A 16,062-nucleotide genomic window follows, 5' to 3' on the forward strand; every position below is an offset into this window, starting at 1 on the left:
AGTTCACCCTACTCTCCCCCCTACCCCCCCCTACCCCACCCCCACCCCGCCTCTCTCCCCCTCCTCTCTGGTGCGACGGAGGAGCAGCGCTGGTGATGTAGAAAGCAGAGAGGGTCTGGAGAAGTATTCTACTCTCTGCCTGGATGGCTGGCCGTCCAGGGCTGGGCCGCAGCGGATTCACAATCACCAGACAGACGGAGGGGCCGGCCAGACTCGCAGTACTGTACGCCCTCCCCGACCCTCAGCACACGTGTCCACACCAGCGGCCCAACGCTAATGACCCCCCCCCCCCCACACACACACACACACACGCTATGGCAGGTGTGAACGAACGTCCCCCGATCACGTCTTGATTTCTTTGGTTGAGCATGCATCCTCCTCATTGAGATTTCAGCTGAAAATGTCATCAGGCATCTAGCTGATGGACTTATCCAGAGCACATAACAGAGAACCTCTTAGAGCAAATTGGGGCTAACAGTGGCAGAACCTGCTATCGATCCCGCAAGATTCTACCACTACACGTGGGATAGAAAACGAAACCACTAAACCAGCACAACCCCACTATGTATGGTATGATCGTAAACAGGCGAAGATGCTGTGCTGTTCATTAAATGAGGAGCTGGTGTGTGTGTGTGTGTGTGTGTACTTCACGCAGCAGAGGGCTGAGACGGGGCACAGCTGGCGCTCCGCAGCGATGGCACGCTCGGGAGGGCAGCAGGTGACCTCATGGAATGAAACGCCCTGCCGCGTCTCTCGTGTCGCCGGAAACCGGGCGACACAAATAGCCCGTCCCCTAACTCAATAAGCCAAATCCCATTTCCCAGTCCGGCCCGAATTCCCGCCCTATTCAGGTCAGACTGGGAGGTGAGGTGAGAAGCAACACAAGGCACCTGGCTTGGCAGCTCCCCATTCAGCGACTCGGCGCTCGGTGTAATCACATCAGCGAGTGCCACCGCAACACTCTGCTCTGTGGGCTGATTATTCAGCGTCTTTGTGTCGACCTCAGAGCGGATTAATCTCTCTACTCATAAAGGGTTTAAGCTTCGGCCTGTGGTGCACACGGGCAGACAGGCAGGCCGGCAGGCAGGCGGACTGAAGAAGTAGAAGTAAAAAAAAAACGTGGCAATAAGACACAGTCTGGAATACTGAAAATTGTTCCTCTAGGGGATGTTTTAGTAGTCTGTGAACGGGCCCTGACTGCAGTTCCTTCCACTGCCACAAATATCTTCATGAGAACTTCCCTGAAGACAATTTATTTCCATGCTCTCATTCTCCCACAACTCACGTGTTGCACAGAGGTTCATCACGACACCCTGAAGGCATTCCCCCCTCAAATCAGAGCAGTTAAGGCCCTTATCGGACAATACCAGAGACCAGTGCGCCCCTGGCCACTAACTGACCCATTCCGACGGAGAGTTTCTGTTTCTCAGACAAAAACATTCTGCACCTTTTCGGCGGACGGCTACGCTGGCTGACCTGCAGGAAGCAGTGACCTCATGAGTGTGGTCTGGGCACAATGGGGACGGCTGCCCACCGCCTTCCTGTTCTCCAGAGCTCCAGAGCGTTCCCTCAGGCAGGAAACCGGCGAGCAGCGCGCGAGCACGGCTACGGCCACTCCGCCACAAGGCACTGATTGGAGGGCTGTGTGTTTGATGTCAGCCTCAGGCAGGCGTCGCAATATCTCTCTAGGCTTCTCTCTCTTTCTCCCCCCCCTCACACATACACACAGCATGCATGTCTTCCCACCTTATTCTATCAGTCCCTACTACATGACGCCACCCATTAGGATTCGCCCTCCTCCTCCCACATCTGCCCCCTCACTCCCTTCAGCCAGCGCTGTAAGTCACGGCACTGTTTAGAAAATCCCCCGCTCGCGGAATAGGTATCCGTTTGAGGAATTCTGAAGTTTACTCGGGACAGATTTCCCTCTGTGATTGTGTAAGGGGATAGCCACGCTGTGAGGCATATGGAGACCACGAAAGAGAGCTGGCTCGGGGAGCAGCGGTCAGCACACAGCTTTGTTCCGTAAAAACCCTCACATGTGCCTGGCAGACCACATTTGGGCAGACGAGGAGCAGAGATTAAACGATTTTCTGCATTCTGAATTTCACACAGGACGTCATGTCATCACTGCTATTAAGGCGGCAGAAAGCAAACACTTTCCTTGCACACTGGCTCCTAGGAAATGGCAAGGCAATTACCTTATCTACAGAGCATTATGACACTTCATTCAGTGGCGTAAGTCCACTAATGGAACCAATCCACTATACAGGCCCGTGACCACACACACATTTACCATTGCTATAAGTCTGCACACATATATTTACCATTGTTATAAGTCTGCATATATATTTACCATTGTTATATGTCTGCACACATATATTTACCACTGTTATAAGTCTGCACACATATATTTACCACTGTTACAAGTCTGCACACATTCATCCTCATAATCCCAAGGCCTGATCTAGCCAAGCTCTTTTTTCTTTCTTTTTTTTTTTAAAAAAAGTGTGGTTTATGAGAGCCCACAAATCCACATGGTGAAGCATCCCTCTGAAGTCAGTTCTAAGTGAACCACATCCCCTCTAGACGACGGAGACCGCTGCACCCCTCCGCAACAGTGGCGGGCCCCACTGGGCATAGTGTTTACACAGTCCTCTCTCCTCACATCAGAAACGCATTCACTTGCCCAGCAGATTGACCTCGCATGACTACATCTCTATCTTGCTAATCAAGAGCATATTGTGGTTGCTGTAATCAGTCCGTTGTTTGACATGAGAGTGCAACTCTCTCTTGGCGAGCACTTGGCACCATCTTCTTGGGGGGAGGGGGATTCGTGCCTCTCAAATGTCGGTGCAGATTTCATTTCGGGGCGTTTGCAAGGGGGTATCATCTGACATTTCACTAAATTACAGCACATTTCTCACAACTCTTTTCATTTGTTATGCTTCTATATGTCAACCATAAAGTTGTCTCATGACAAAACCAGACGAATATAGTATATCCCATACAAGTGATGATTCCACTTTGCTGATCTGAAATTGAGTATGGAATGAAGCTTAATAACAGCTCGAGCCATGACAAACCTTCTATAATCACTTTGGAGTTAGAGGATTTTATGGCTGGGGCTCCTTGGAAAGAATAACAGTGTGGTTGGGTTTGGGACTCTCTTCAAATCCGTAGCTCAGATCACAGAAACAAAATATTAAATTCCAGCGAGCAGCTCACAAAATATTGAGTCTCCTTCCATTTAGAATACCTGTTAGTCTGTTCCACTCCCCCCTCATCCCTTCCTCTCTCTCTCCCTCTCTCTCTCTCTCTCTCTCTCTCTCTCTCTCTCTCTCTCTATACCTCCCTGTCTCTCTTTCTATCCCCATTTCTCTCTACCTCCTCTGCCACCCCATCCCCCTCTCTGGTGGGTTTATTACAGTGGCAAATCCTGCCTCAGACCTATCTAAAAATACAAGGTAATAAACAACAGGGAACTGTAAGACAGTCTGCAAATGACTGCTGCCTCCTTCATTCTCTCACCTCAGCTGCAGTCCTGTCTTGGCACTCGTCCCCGCACCTGCTTCCTGTCTGAGGATACAGTGACATGTGTCTCTGGCCATCAACCCAACCCAACTCGCTCTGCTGCGCTGTACAATGCTCTCACCTGACACAACACAAACTGAGCTTGGGTCTGAGGACAGACACAATGGGAATCCCTCATTTCCATTGGAAACTGTGCCAGACTATGTTTGTGGTGACATCTCACACAAAACCATCTTGTTGGAAGGAACACTGGTAGCTACATCTTCCATGAGAACATTAGGGAACAGCCTACTGCTAAGTAGCTCTGCTCTTTGCTGTTAACTATCAACAGGGCTTTTCAAGCGCTGCGTGCAATCAACGTATCCTCTTATCTAATTTTGGGGAAACAGCAAATAGGCTGATTTTCCAAAAAGTTGCAATGCTCCTTTGCACAACAATCAAGCGGGTGGAAAAAGTTCTTCCAATTGGAGCATCAATTCCTATTAGGCTCCATGGAACACCTCCATAACCAACATTGTTCTCCACCACACATCCCACCGCTTGCCAAAGAAAAAGAAGAAGAAGAAGAAGAAGAAGAAGAAGAAGAAGAAGAAAAAGAAGAAGAACTCTATGCAACAAGGTTTGAGGTTTGGTGTCTCTGAAAACAGTTGTGGACCAGATGACTGTGTGCAGTGCAGAGCAGGTGCTCCACACTAGGGAAAAGGCAGGAAGTAAAGTCCAAATTACACTCCTCAGTATTATCATGCCATGGCGCCAACCCAATCCACAGCTGCTGAGTATTGAGGCTGCAAGGTGCCACTGGTGTGGATTTGCATTCCACAAAGAGTCTCCTATCAGTCATCACAGAGATGTGTGTGCTTCACTTGTTTCAGTGTTTCCTCAAATAATACACACGCACGCACACGCACACGCACACGCACACGCACACGCACACGCACACGCACACACACACACACACACACACGACATATCTTCCTTTGCATCCTTAGAACAGCATCCTGTGTGCTCATTTTAGCTTATTTGTCGTCGTTCTACCTGTGATATAGTCAGCCGTGTGATTCAGTCAGCTCTGTGATATAGTCAGCCCTGTGATTCAGTCAGCTCTGTGATATAGTCAGCCCTGTGATTCAGTCAGCCCTGTGATTCAGTCAGCTCTGTGATATAGTCAGCCCTGTGGGGCCTGCAGATGTGCCAGTAAGTGTGAAATTAAGAGCCTTCTTAAATGTACTTTCAATGCACTTTGCCCAATAGGCCTTCATTTGGTTTGACTATTTGCATGTCTTGTTTTTTTAAACACAAACAGGTGAAAATAAGTAAGTGTGAAAATATGAGTGACTCCACTTGCACACCCAGGAGTTGGATGTAGTTCCAAAGTCCTACACAATCAGGTTTCTGACAGGTCTGCGTTTGGTGAGAACAACATAGGATGACAAACGTCAGCACATTAGTGCAAAAAAGAGTAAGAGCTCCATTAAAATGTGTTGACCTGTAAAGTTAGAATAATATTTGTACAATTATTTCAAGAGTTGTAAACAGCATTGTGTTGTCTACTCCATTGCTTCCATTAAAACAAATGAAGGAAGTTTATACTGCTGAATCAGCTCAAATGATGCACAGTATTATTTTAAGATCTTGCAGTGTGTATTAGATTGCCTGCAAAGTGCAGTCTTGTGTAAAAAGCCTATCTCAAACTTCCAACCTTATGTTGAGAGGAATGTTTAAAGAGTGGTGCTGCAAGACTGCTGGAAATGCTTGTCAGACGCAGGTGTTTGACTAGACCTCAGGGGGCTATTGTTGATATGTGGCAACGGTATATATGAACAACCTATCAGAGTCATTTCATTTCAAAACAACTGACCAAACTTTCACAAGCACGAACAGCCTGCTTTCAACATGTGACAACTAGATCATTGGCAAGCATGCCTAAACATTTTCTAGCCTTTCTCTGAGGAATTACCTGCACAAAAAAAGACAAGCAAGTCGAGAAGCGGACCCACACCCAAATCCAACCCCACGCTGACACGGCTGCGGCACACGTGACCCCCCCCCCCATCCCCGGCTCCACCCCCTCCCACTACACCCTGGCACGTCTCCCCGCTCACTGAACTGCAGCTCACCCTTGACTCTTCTCTCCAGCGTGCGCCAGACACACAGATCAGATTTCTCCCGGCCGGCCGACCCACACGCACCAGAACGCCCGCACTCTCCTCCTCCTCCTCCTCCTCCTCCTCCTCCTCCATCCCCTCACTTGATGTGTGCGATAGCTGACCAGATCTCACTCGAGTTCTTGGACAACGACAAGACACAATGTAGCAACAAGTGTCAACATCATTACTTTGACTGACTTAGTTTGACTGAACAGAACAGAGGGATTCATTTGCAGTAGAACAACCTCCGTGTCACGCCTCTTTGTTTTGTTCTGAGAAAAAGACTGGAGAACGCACAGAATTTTTTTTCAGACATAAACAGACTGTGCTCCACTCTACAATTTCTATGTGCTGGTTCATCTATCTTGGAAATAGATGGCCTTTACATTCGCTAAAGCCCGAGATGGAGCTGTGCTCCCAACCGAGCTTTCTAAAAATGTACTGCACAGAGAGGGGGAGTGCATGTTAGCCGGGCTATAAAACCCCACATCCCCACACTGTGCGACTGCTATGAGTAATGTCTGCATTACCGTGCCCTCCTACTGAGTTCTCTGTGGCAGTTGCCTCCATCTCCCGAGCCCATACACTTTCCCTAAATAAAGAGCTCTTCTGCGTTGTCCCTGTGAGTGAACCCTTAAAGCTGCCAATCGGCGCCAAATGATTTTGCAGGAAAACCTCCATGGCAATACAGCTGTTTTTAGGCTCTGGCTTCAGGTTCTGAGTAAAACCAATTCTGCACAAGTATACTGTCGTTGTTGGAGCATAGAACAGACTTTTAGCTCCATGTTGAAACAGTTGGAGACCCATTTTGAGGTTAGCAGAACACTGTGTGTTCTGTAGCTTCTTCTTTGATGGTTTACAGTCAGCTCTTGACTGCAACCTGTTGAGATGATATCTTCCAAGAGATCCACATTAGCCCTTCTCAAACACTCAGTGACTAATGATGAGTGTCTCTACCACCAGGTTGGAATATTATTTACTCCAACTGGTATGGGTATAAGGAGAGATATTGACTTCATAGAGGTCTTAAAATATGGAGAAAGATGTGATGCAAAAAGTCAGGAGGATCCGTAGTAAAGACAATATTTTGTCAGAAGACACAATGATCATTTCACAAAATCCACCAGCACTCTTTAGTCCAACATGTTGCCTCAGTGGGAAGGCCTCCTTGGGTCAGCTCTTAAGTGTTCTGTTGTTTACTGCTGAAGGATTAGCACAGCAAGACCATATGCTGCTTAAAGATGTGGCTGGCGTAGGGCTACTGATTGCTTCCAGCAGGGTAGCAAGGGCTGCTAGGCTAATTACACTAGATAAAAATCAATCCAGCCTTGCTGTTTTCTTTTTGACTCGCTGTTAAAAAAGAAAAACAGAAAAAAGTGTACGGCCAAACACCCATCAAAGAGTGGTAGGCCAGTTAGATGCAAAGCCTTTGGGTTTCCGGTGGAATTTGATGAGTAAAGGCCGAAAGGAGAATCTGATGGGTAAAGGCCGAAAGGAACATTTGGGTTTTCGGTAGAATCTGATAGTTAAAGGCCTAGCAGCTAAAGGAACATTTGGGGAAATCAGCTTATTTGTCGCCCAGAGTTAGACAAGAGGATACATGTCCTTCTCTTCTCTATTGGTGCAATAACCCAGCCTGACACCTAGGTCATACGTCCAGATTTAGGCCGTACAGTGCGGGTTTTAATTGCCCTGTCCGGCGTCCATCTGGTGAAGCCTCAAGCCAGACATTCATTTGTCCTCCTGTTTGGATTTGCACTGGGCCTAAAGAGCCCCGCTCTAGAATCTTTGCTGGGACACAGCGTTCTCAAACTATGGAAGAAGTGACTGCTGATCCATGGAGTCAAATTATGCCCAGTGCTTCTGTAACTCATCTGATAATTTGTTGCGTAATAAATCAAGGAACCGCAGACTGACACAATGAAAATCCTTTTGTTGTGGAGGTGAAGGATTAACAACAGGCAAAAACTATTTCCAAAGAGCTATACCTACTGACAATGTAATGTTTCACGATTCTCGCGAGATTTGTCAGGCTGGCGTTCTTGAAGCTGCATGGCTGGTTTTCTTGGTAGCATCTCACTACTTCTATACTCTATCTATGGCTGTGCTAGGTGAATGATTTGCCTACTACAAGCTTGTTTACCATCAAGTTGGCTTCAGAATATCAAGGTGAAAATCTTGCATAGTGTGCCTTTAAGTGGTAGTGGTATGAGCGTTCATTCAATGCATGTGTGCACGCCTATGCGAGACAAACTGAAATCACTCCATTGCGTTGTAGCAAAGCTCCGCTTCAACCTGGAAGAGTTGACCCTAGAGGTGATGTCTCCTGAGCAGCTGCCGAGGGTGAAGGTGGAGTTTGCTGAGGCTAAATTGAAGAACAGGATACTGAGGACAGGAACTTAAATCAATTAAAAATACAGATGGACTGTACACTACACATGCACAGACACACAGAGAAAGACACTACAGAAGAGTCCCCAATAGACTGAATCATTGTAGAAATACTTGACTATTTGAGCAGTTGAATGTTAACCAGTTGCATAGTGCTTTTTGCACACTCTCCTTTGTTGTTTACATACTGTAAAACAAGTTCTTTATGCTTGTTAAGAACTGAAATGTACAGTATATACATATATTTTTCATTTATATTTATGTGAGCTTAATTTGCCCATTTTATAGCAACACTAAAGAGCTTCTCGTACCTTAAAATAATTACATTAGCCTAAATCACTGGAGTGGGTCACACCAGTTCGCCTATACGGCTCTCAAAAGCGCACAGTGAACATAACAACTCCAAAATGTTATTATTTATATTGTGACGTGTGTATTTACCTCATGCAAAAATAACAATCTGAGATTAGATACAGCAATGTTCTGAGCATTCAAGTGCATTCTCATGTTGGCGAAGCACCACTACATGTGAGCAGCACCTGAAAAACCCCACTGTGACTTCCATCAATAACGTCAATGTGATTAATGAGTAGCCAGTGACCAAAGTAAAAGTCTGCTAATCATGACTGACTTTGTGAGAGCGGAATCCTCAGATGATGAGGATCACATTGACGAATCAAGATCCAGAGCCAGGCACATGTCTTTTGAGTTGCCTTTACAGATGAGGAAGTAGTAGTATAGTTCCAAGTATGTATCCGAGTAGGTCTGAATTATGCTAAGATAGGCTAACTGTGGGGATGTCGGACTGGTTTACTACACACAGAGAAGAGAAGGGTATGTGTCCTCTTATCTAATTCAGTAGATGGCAAATAAGCAAAATTTCCCAAAAACTTGGAGTGTTGCTAAGGGACTGCAGCTTGATGTAAGTCAGTGGTGAACACCCATGTGGTGTGACTATGGCTTGATGTAAGTGGTGAAAACCAATGCCAATGAAGTTTGAAACTGCATTCAGTAACTGAAATCAGGTTGTAATCAGGCTAATGAGAATTCAGTACAGTAATTCAGTAACAGTAATAGGTTTATAAGAAATCATTGGAATAGTAATAGTGATTACTAGAGATGCAATGCTTGATTGGCATTTGGCTGTGTCTAAATCATAATGAATTAAATCAAACTTCAAATCAAATAATTTTGTCGATTCCACATGAGCTACACTTAGTTTTGCAGTTGCAGTGTTTGACATTTGCCCTTCCTCTTCAAACTTTCAGGAAATGTGTGGAATGTGCATGAAATCACAGTCAGCAGCTTATATAAAGAATAGAGACCACAAACTGAGGTGACAATATTCCATGGTCCCCACAAAGCCATTCAGCAGGGCACTTAATAAGGGGCTTGTTTCTTTCCTTGGTCGGTTGCTACCTCAAAATACACACACACACAAAACCAGTGCCAGAGCCACTTGCTTGGAGCTGACTGGCACATGGCCTTGGTAACTTATCACTAAGGAAACGGTGGTGGAAAACGCTGCCTTTAGAACAATGCTATCTTAAAGGCTTAAAGTTGGACTGCACAATGCCCCTTGGTCTAAACTAAAGATATCAGTATGGACCAACAGCTAAGCCCTGGTTCCAGACAGGACAGATACAAACACAAACACAAACACATAAAACCACAGTTAGGAATATGGCCTCAAAAAGACTGCAAAAAGATTCTCCTGTTAACACTTTGTGAACACTTCACTGGATCGCTGTCAGGGAAGGCTTTTCCAACGCTAACCTCCACCCAACACGCAGAGATAAAGCATCTCAGTTTACGAGTGCTGTGTGACCAAGCCACAGGACAAATTTCCCATTCTTCTGTTCACAATGGATCAGCAAATTCTATTTATTCTAGCACGATCACAGAGCCATGTCCCGGAGGACTGAGACAGCAGAGTCCACAGCCAAGACAGCACCATAGGCTGTTGTGCACACTGTCAGCCCCAAAAGTGCCACTGTTCCTGGGAGCTTGTTAGTCCTACCCCCACTTCATGTCCAGCCACAACTATGTGCACACTGCACACACTTCCAGGTGGGTGTTGCTTTCGCATCAGTACACACACGGTCTGTGATTGGGAGCTTTGCATGTCAGTCAAAAGACCCACTTTTTGGCAAAGGCAAAGGCAAGGCCTCTTTGTCAGCACAGCGTGCATGTCCCACACATTCAAGCTCGAGCTGAAGTCAAACACTGGAGCAGTGCAGGAGACACGTAGAGTTGGGCTCTCCAAATGTTGCTGCGTGTTTTTTGAGAACACACAAGCCCAGCCAGAGCGAGGGAGCGCGCCGGGGGGGGGGGGGGGACGACGCTTCACTGTCCGCTCACCACCGCAGCTCCTCGGAGCAGCTCCTCTGTTTTCTTTTTCTTCTCTTGGCTGACGTCGCGACGCTGCTCTATAAATCAGAGCTGAGCTCCGAGCAGTCATTCAGCAGCGGGATACACGCACGCACACACACACACACACACACACACACACACACACACACACACACACACACACACACACACACACACACACACACACACACACACACACACACACACACGCACACAACACTGACATTACAGCAAGGGGCGGGCGACGGCCCGGGCCGAGCGGCGTGCTCGAGACGAGTCTTTTCTCACTCCCCGGGCCGCTGGACAGGCCCACAGAGTAGCCCGTGACCACAGACGCCGCAGCAGGGAGCGCTCACCGTGCTGCCCTCCCTGGCGCGGCCGCCTCCCCTCACACTCCCAGCGGGCCCCCGCGCTCCCTGGGCCGGCCGGCCCAACCGGCCCGACCTCCCGCTCCGCGTCCCGGCTCCCCACTGCCCACATCACTGTTATTTTAGAAAGGAGAGGACGGCCCTCCCTGCTATTATTATGGAGACATGATGTCCAGAGCGGCAAATTACGGAGTGTGTGCTTTTGAGTTTCATTATGCGTGCGTTTGAGTGACTGGGGTATGCGCTCGCATGCATTCAAGAAAAACAAACAAAAACAAGACCGTATCTTTGAGAACTCTGGCACTATAAAAAGCGATTAAAGTGAAGTCTCATGAAGAGGCAACACACAACCCAGCGTTGCACATACTTAAAGTTGTTTTCATTTTATTGTAGAACGTTGTGGGTGCGCAGCAATTTTGTGAGTTATTCATACCAGCTAGTCAGTCCATAAAAAAAGAACAAGGCAAGCCCTCAAAAAGACACCCCTGCAGGAAGACAGAGCCTCACTGCATGCTTCCTCCCTCTCCCTCTCTCTCTCTCTCTCTCTCTCTCTCTCTCTCTCTCTCTTCCAAACACACTATCTCTTTCCCTGAGGCTCTCTATCTCCTAAGCACCTCCATGGATTTAGGCCCTTCTCCCTGGTATTGAGGGCCTGGGTTTCTCAAAATGGAGTTGGGAGGTGGGTGGGTGTGGGGTGGGGGGGCACCTCTTCTCTCTCTCTCAACAGTGAGGGCTCTGACCCGTTTGTTTTTAGTATAAAGCACCTCTAAAACACATTTTTTTCCAAAAATAGTCAACACTGCACGAAAAAAGAAAAGAAAAAAAGAGAAAAAAGCACACAGACCAATGATGGATAATGAGGACCATATGCCCTACCTTCACTGGTAGCCGCATTCTTTGGAGCCTTGGTCGACGTCTGATCCGTACTTGAACTCAGGTCGGAGGAAATACTGGAACTGCCTTTCCCTGCAAACACAAAGGATATCATGAGACACGTCAGGACACCCAGTGGGTAGCATCACTCCAAAATGGTACTAATGCTACGTGCACAACTCAAACAAATCAATCGAGAAGAGTTAAATACATAACGTACAGTATATCATAATAACATTTAGAGTGGGCTGGAATCAATACATTCATTCCTTAAAGAGAACTGCTAGAAAAAGACAAATACATTAGGCTATTGAAGAGCCATATTTGCTCACACTTCATATTGTGATTACTTGAATCACAATGACTCCTTCGGAAACAATTCTCTCACAACACATCATAGATCACTTTATAAATGGCAAGGGTTTGCTGTGAATAGGCTGTTGCTCATTTGCTGTGTCAGTGTTTAGAGTCCATCTGTCTCATTTAGAATAGCAGCTGAATACTGTAGGTAGTGATACTGAGAGATCACCTCCATACCCTCCCCCCTTGCACTGCACAGTGTAGGCTACATTGCTAATAAATGCCCAGCATTCCATTTCACTTCATCACATAGGCTGCGCTGAGCAGAGGCAATCCAGATGCCTCAAAACGCTCACCTCCCGTGCACATACAGGACACATGCAAAGGCAGTGAATCCTCTACAGAAATACCCAGTTCTGCATCGAAACATTCACCCAATCAACTAACAAGATTTCAGTGAATACTGAAGTTCTACTGAAGAAGAGAGTGACAAATGTTTAACTGAGACAAGCTTCGTCATAAGAAAGAAGATGCAAGATCTTTATGCCCGTTTATTTCCAACAAAATAAAAAAAGCAGGACAGGAGACTAAAACTTCCAATCAAATCACACTGATTGTGATATTCATTAAAGTCCAGCCATTTCTCCACATGTGTGAGAGGCTTTTGAAGAGGGTTGCTGCAGAGGGCTTCCCTGATGTTTTTGTTCCATGTAGGAGACTACCTGGAAGGCAGTACAAATTCAGCATGTTTACAATCATACCTGGAGCTCAAGGTCAACATTAAGTTTGGCTCAAGACTTTTCTTACCATAGAAGGAATAGTTTGATGGGCACAGAGCATCCTGAGCACATTTTAGAGTGTAAACACACTTTCTTTCAAATTATCTGAAGGATTCCATGTTCAGAAGACACGCTGTGTTTTAGGCATGGGGTTTCGCAACGGATCAAGAAGGTGGGGTGCAAGTAGAACTAAATCATACACCAGGCTCCAGCGTATTGTGTAATTAGCCTACATCAGAGGCATTGTTTATTGTCTATTGTCTCTCAGGAATGTGGGTTACAATGTCGAGGAGATTAATTAGCAAACCATATTCAGTAATGATGGGATTTGGGACAGCCCCAGCAGTGGTGCTTGCCTGTGGCTTTCTACACCTTAGCACTCAGAGTGGGGAGGCCCAAGAAGTGGTGAAGACGCCTGTGAGGAGGACATGATCATTCACTCTAGTGTAAATGTTGAATAAGAATTAGTCTTAATGATATGCTAGGTTTATATAACATGTTCACAAATCCATACCTTGCCTATATATAGATGTGTTCCCAAAACTGTAAAGAATATGACACTGAAATTCACCAAAGTTCCAATCAACTCAAATGTCGTCAGTGCTACTGACAGATATAACAGATCTGCAAGGCTGCACAAGTACTCTCCATACACCATATTTGTTGCCATATTCCATCGTATATCCTAAAATAAGGGTAACTTTTTGATAGTCTGTTAACAAAGCTGGGATAAGGAAAACACAGACCAGTACACTTCCAGTCTGAAAGTACTCTGGGAGAAAGCAGCCGTAAAAATAGGAAAGTATATATTACACCATCTTTGTCTGCTTCCTTTTCAGATACACTGTATGTTTCTTGTGCTAAAAATGTCCATCCTGTCAAACATTTGTGGCAGAAATAGTTGTTTTTCACAATTCCTTGTAAATCTCTGCATCCCTTCGCAGGCCTTGGCAGAAGTCTGGAGAGAGAGAGACTTCAGGGAAGAGCTACCACATGAAGAGAGAGCCATGCCCAAGAAACATACTTCACACATGAATAATGCACAATTACGACAAGACACCTCAGTCTCAGAACTTGAGAAAGAAGCTTCTTTTCTGTGCAATTTACCATCTACTGTTTACTGTGGAAAGTTGCTGATGTCATCCATGAGTGCCAGTTCTGGGAAAATGCCAAGACGTAACCTTAGAAAAAAAAAAAAAAAAAAGTCTGGTGCGGTTTACAGCACCACTTTCCACAAGTCTTTAACAAAGCCAAAACTTGCTCTGTGGGAAGGACTGCTATGGCCCTACTTGTAGTTATGAGTTAGAACGCCAAGTTAAAAACTTAATACTAGAATTGCAAGCTAATGGATACAGCTCTATGCAAAGAATCCCAAAGGCAAACTTCCGATGGTCCAGGGTCAACGTGGGCTTGATACTAAAGAAGTATTAAACTTTATGTGCCAAAACAGGCAACACATCACACATGTAGGCTGCAGTGCAGTGAAGTGTAGGCCTAGCTCGTGCTACTGGCTCATAATTACTTTATAAATGTACTGTGTTGACAAACCTGTTGCTTTCCCTTAAAGCACAAAGTTGGAGTAGCCCATGTGGTGGTGGGTCACTAATAACCACCGAAAACTCCACACGTACACTTACAGTGTGTGTGTCACTCCAGTCTCCTCCTCCACCACTGCTGCTCTGCGGCTGCCAGTGTTACCATGCACAATGGGGATGACAGAGAAACACACTCAGAAGAGCAGTGCAGCCATTTCAGGCCGTCCTTTCTTTTCGCTCCACTCCCTCCTCCCAGCGTTTCTTCTGCAGTTGTTTTTGACTGCACACACACACAGGCCGACTGGGGGATGCCAAACCTGCTGGGGCCGTGCATTCACTCCACACTATTCCTGGCAATAGACAGGACGTATCCAACTCAGACTGACAGGGAACTTTCCCTACCGCCTGCCTCTTGGGGCTCTGAAACGTGTTCAGGCCTTCTTTAGAGTGTTTGAGTGCACCAGGACCAGCCCCCTTATGCTTCTAGGGGGGGGATCAGAAGGCCATATGCAAAATATTACTTTTACCTTCTACATGGAGTAAAGCAGGCCATTGTCAAAATGTAAAACATACCTATAAACATCAGTGGAGTTGATTGTCCAGCCTGGTAATATTAGGTAGGACCCCTAAAGGTAAGCTCATGTGAAACCTCATTGTCCATTGTTAAATTAAAAAAACTGGCACAAAGCTATCCTAAATGATGCCTTGTTCTGCCATTTGGTTAAATGAATGTGGTTGGCTTTGTATTTTGCTCTTCCTCTATCTGTAACAGGATGCTTTAGCTAACTGCCACATAAAATGCTGAGATCATTTCAGGCACAGAGATCCCTGGAGATGCGGCCACATTTTTTTGGCCATGCCTTATCTTAGTCATAAAAGTAACCTACAAAGACTCAAACCACTACAAAATACATTAATGAACGTGTGCAAGACAAATAAATAATAAACATTCATCGCATGAACATACACAGGCCGATCAATGAAGGAAAAGTACGCGATAACTGTAGACAATGACTCATGGCAGCTGAAGAGTCCTCTGCACACTCTCATTTTGCCGTAGAAAGGGGCTATTTTCACTCCCTGCGAAACTCTGGGCTTGGCACCTACCTTCACTCCCACTCTGTTTCCCATTGTTCGCACCCATCCTGTGGAATGCATACTCTATCTGCAGGGCTCGGTGAAAATATCCATACAAAATGAAAAGTATAATCCAAAATAATGCGATGACTGAAACTGGAACGCAGAAAAGCTAGGTCTCTGAAGAAATTACTTTCTTGTGCGATTAATCCACAGCTCGCAAAGATAACGGTGAGCCGAACTGTCCCATCATTATCAATCCAATGGTTGGAATATTTAGTGTAAAATACCAAGGTGACTAAACGTACAACAGCCGCATGATGTTAAAATTCGCTTATAGTATATAGGGGAAGAGAGAGAGATCCGCGTTTTAGAGTTTGATATCTAGGCGCAGAAAAAAGACTGGAAACCAGAAACTTGTTGCGTCAGGACCACGCATTCGCTCTCGTCGAATATGACCGTTACCATGCAGACACCGCTCGCGTCCGCAGGAGGCGATGAGGATTTGCAGTAAAATCCTCTCTCTTCGCAGGAGCTTGTCAGTGTCCTGCTGGAAAAGAGTAGAGTCTACAATTAAAGAGACAGGGACGTTTGGAAGGTTGAAAAGGATTCATTTAGTGAGTTATTCATTTTTTTTTTTTTTTGTTTAACTATTCTTTGCATATCTTTCAACAAGACAAAAACT

General features: G+C 45.9%; 1 protein-coding gene across 1 annotated transcript in view; it reads right to left on the reverse strand.

Annotated features, from left to right (window-relative positions):
• fbxl7 (F-box and leucine-rich repeat protein 7) overlaps positions 1-15,792 on the reverse strand; it is a 28,733-nt gene extending 12,941 nt beyond the window's left edge. Inside the window, exons 1-2 of the mRNA XM_062519877.1 lie at positions 15,408-15,792; positions 11,690-11,779 (exon numbers count right to left, since the gene is read on the reverse strand). Coding sequence (XP_062375861.1) covers positions 11,690-11,779; positions 15,408-15,444 — 127 coding nt within the window. The 5' untranslated portion in view covers positions 15,445-15,792. The remainder of the gene's footprint in view (positions 1-11,689; positions 11,780-15,407) is intronic.
• Between the last annotated feature and the right edge of the window lie 270 nt (positions 15,793-16,062).

The sequence above is a fragment of the Sardina pilchardus genome, chromosome 2 (assembly GCF_963854185.1).
Source record: "Sardina pilchardus chromosome 2, fSarPil1.1, whole genome shotgun sequence".
In the NCBI taxonomy this organism is placed as follows: domain Eukaryota; kingdom Metazoa; phylum Chordata; class Actinopteri; order Clupeiformes; family Clupeidae; genus Sardina; species Sardina pilchardus.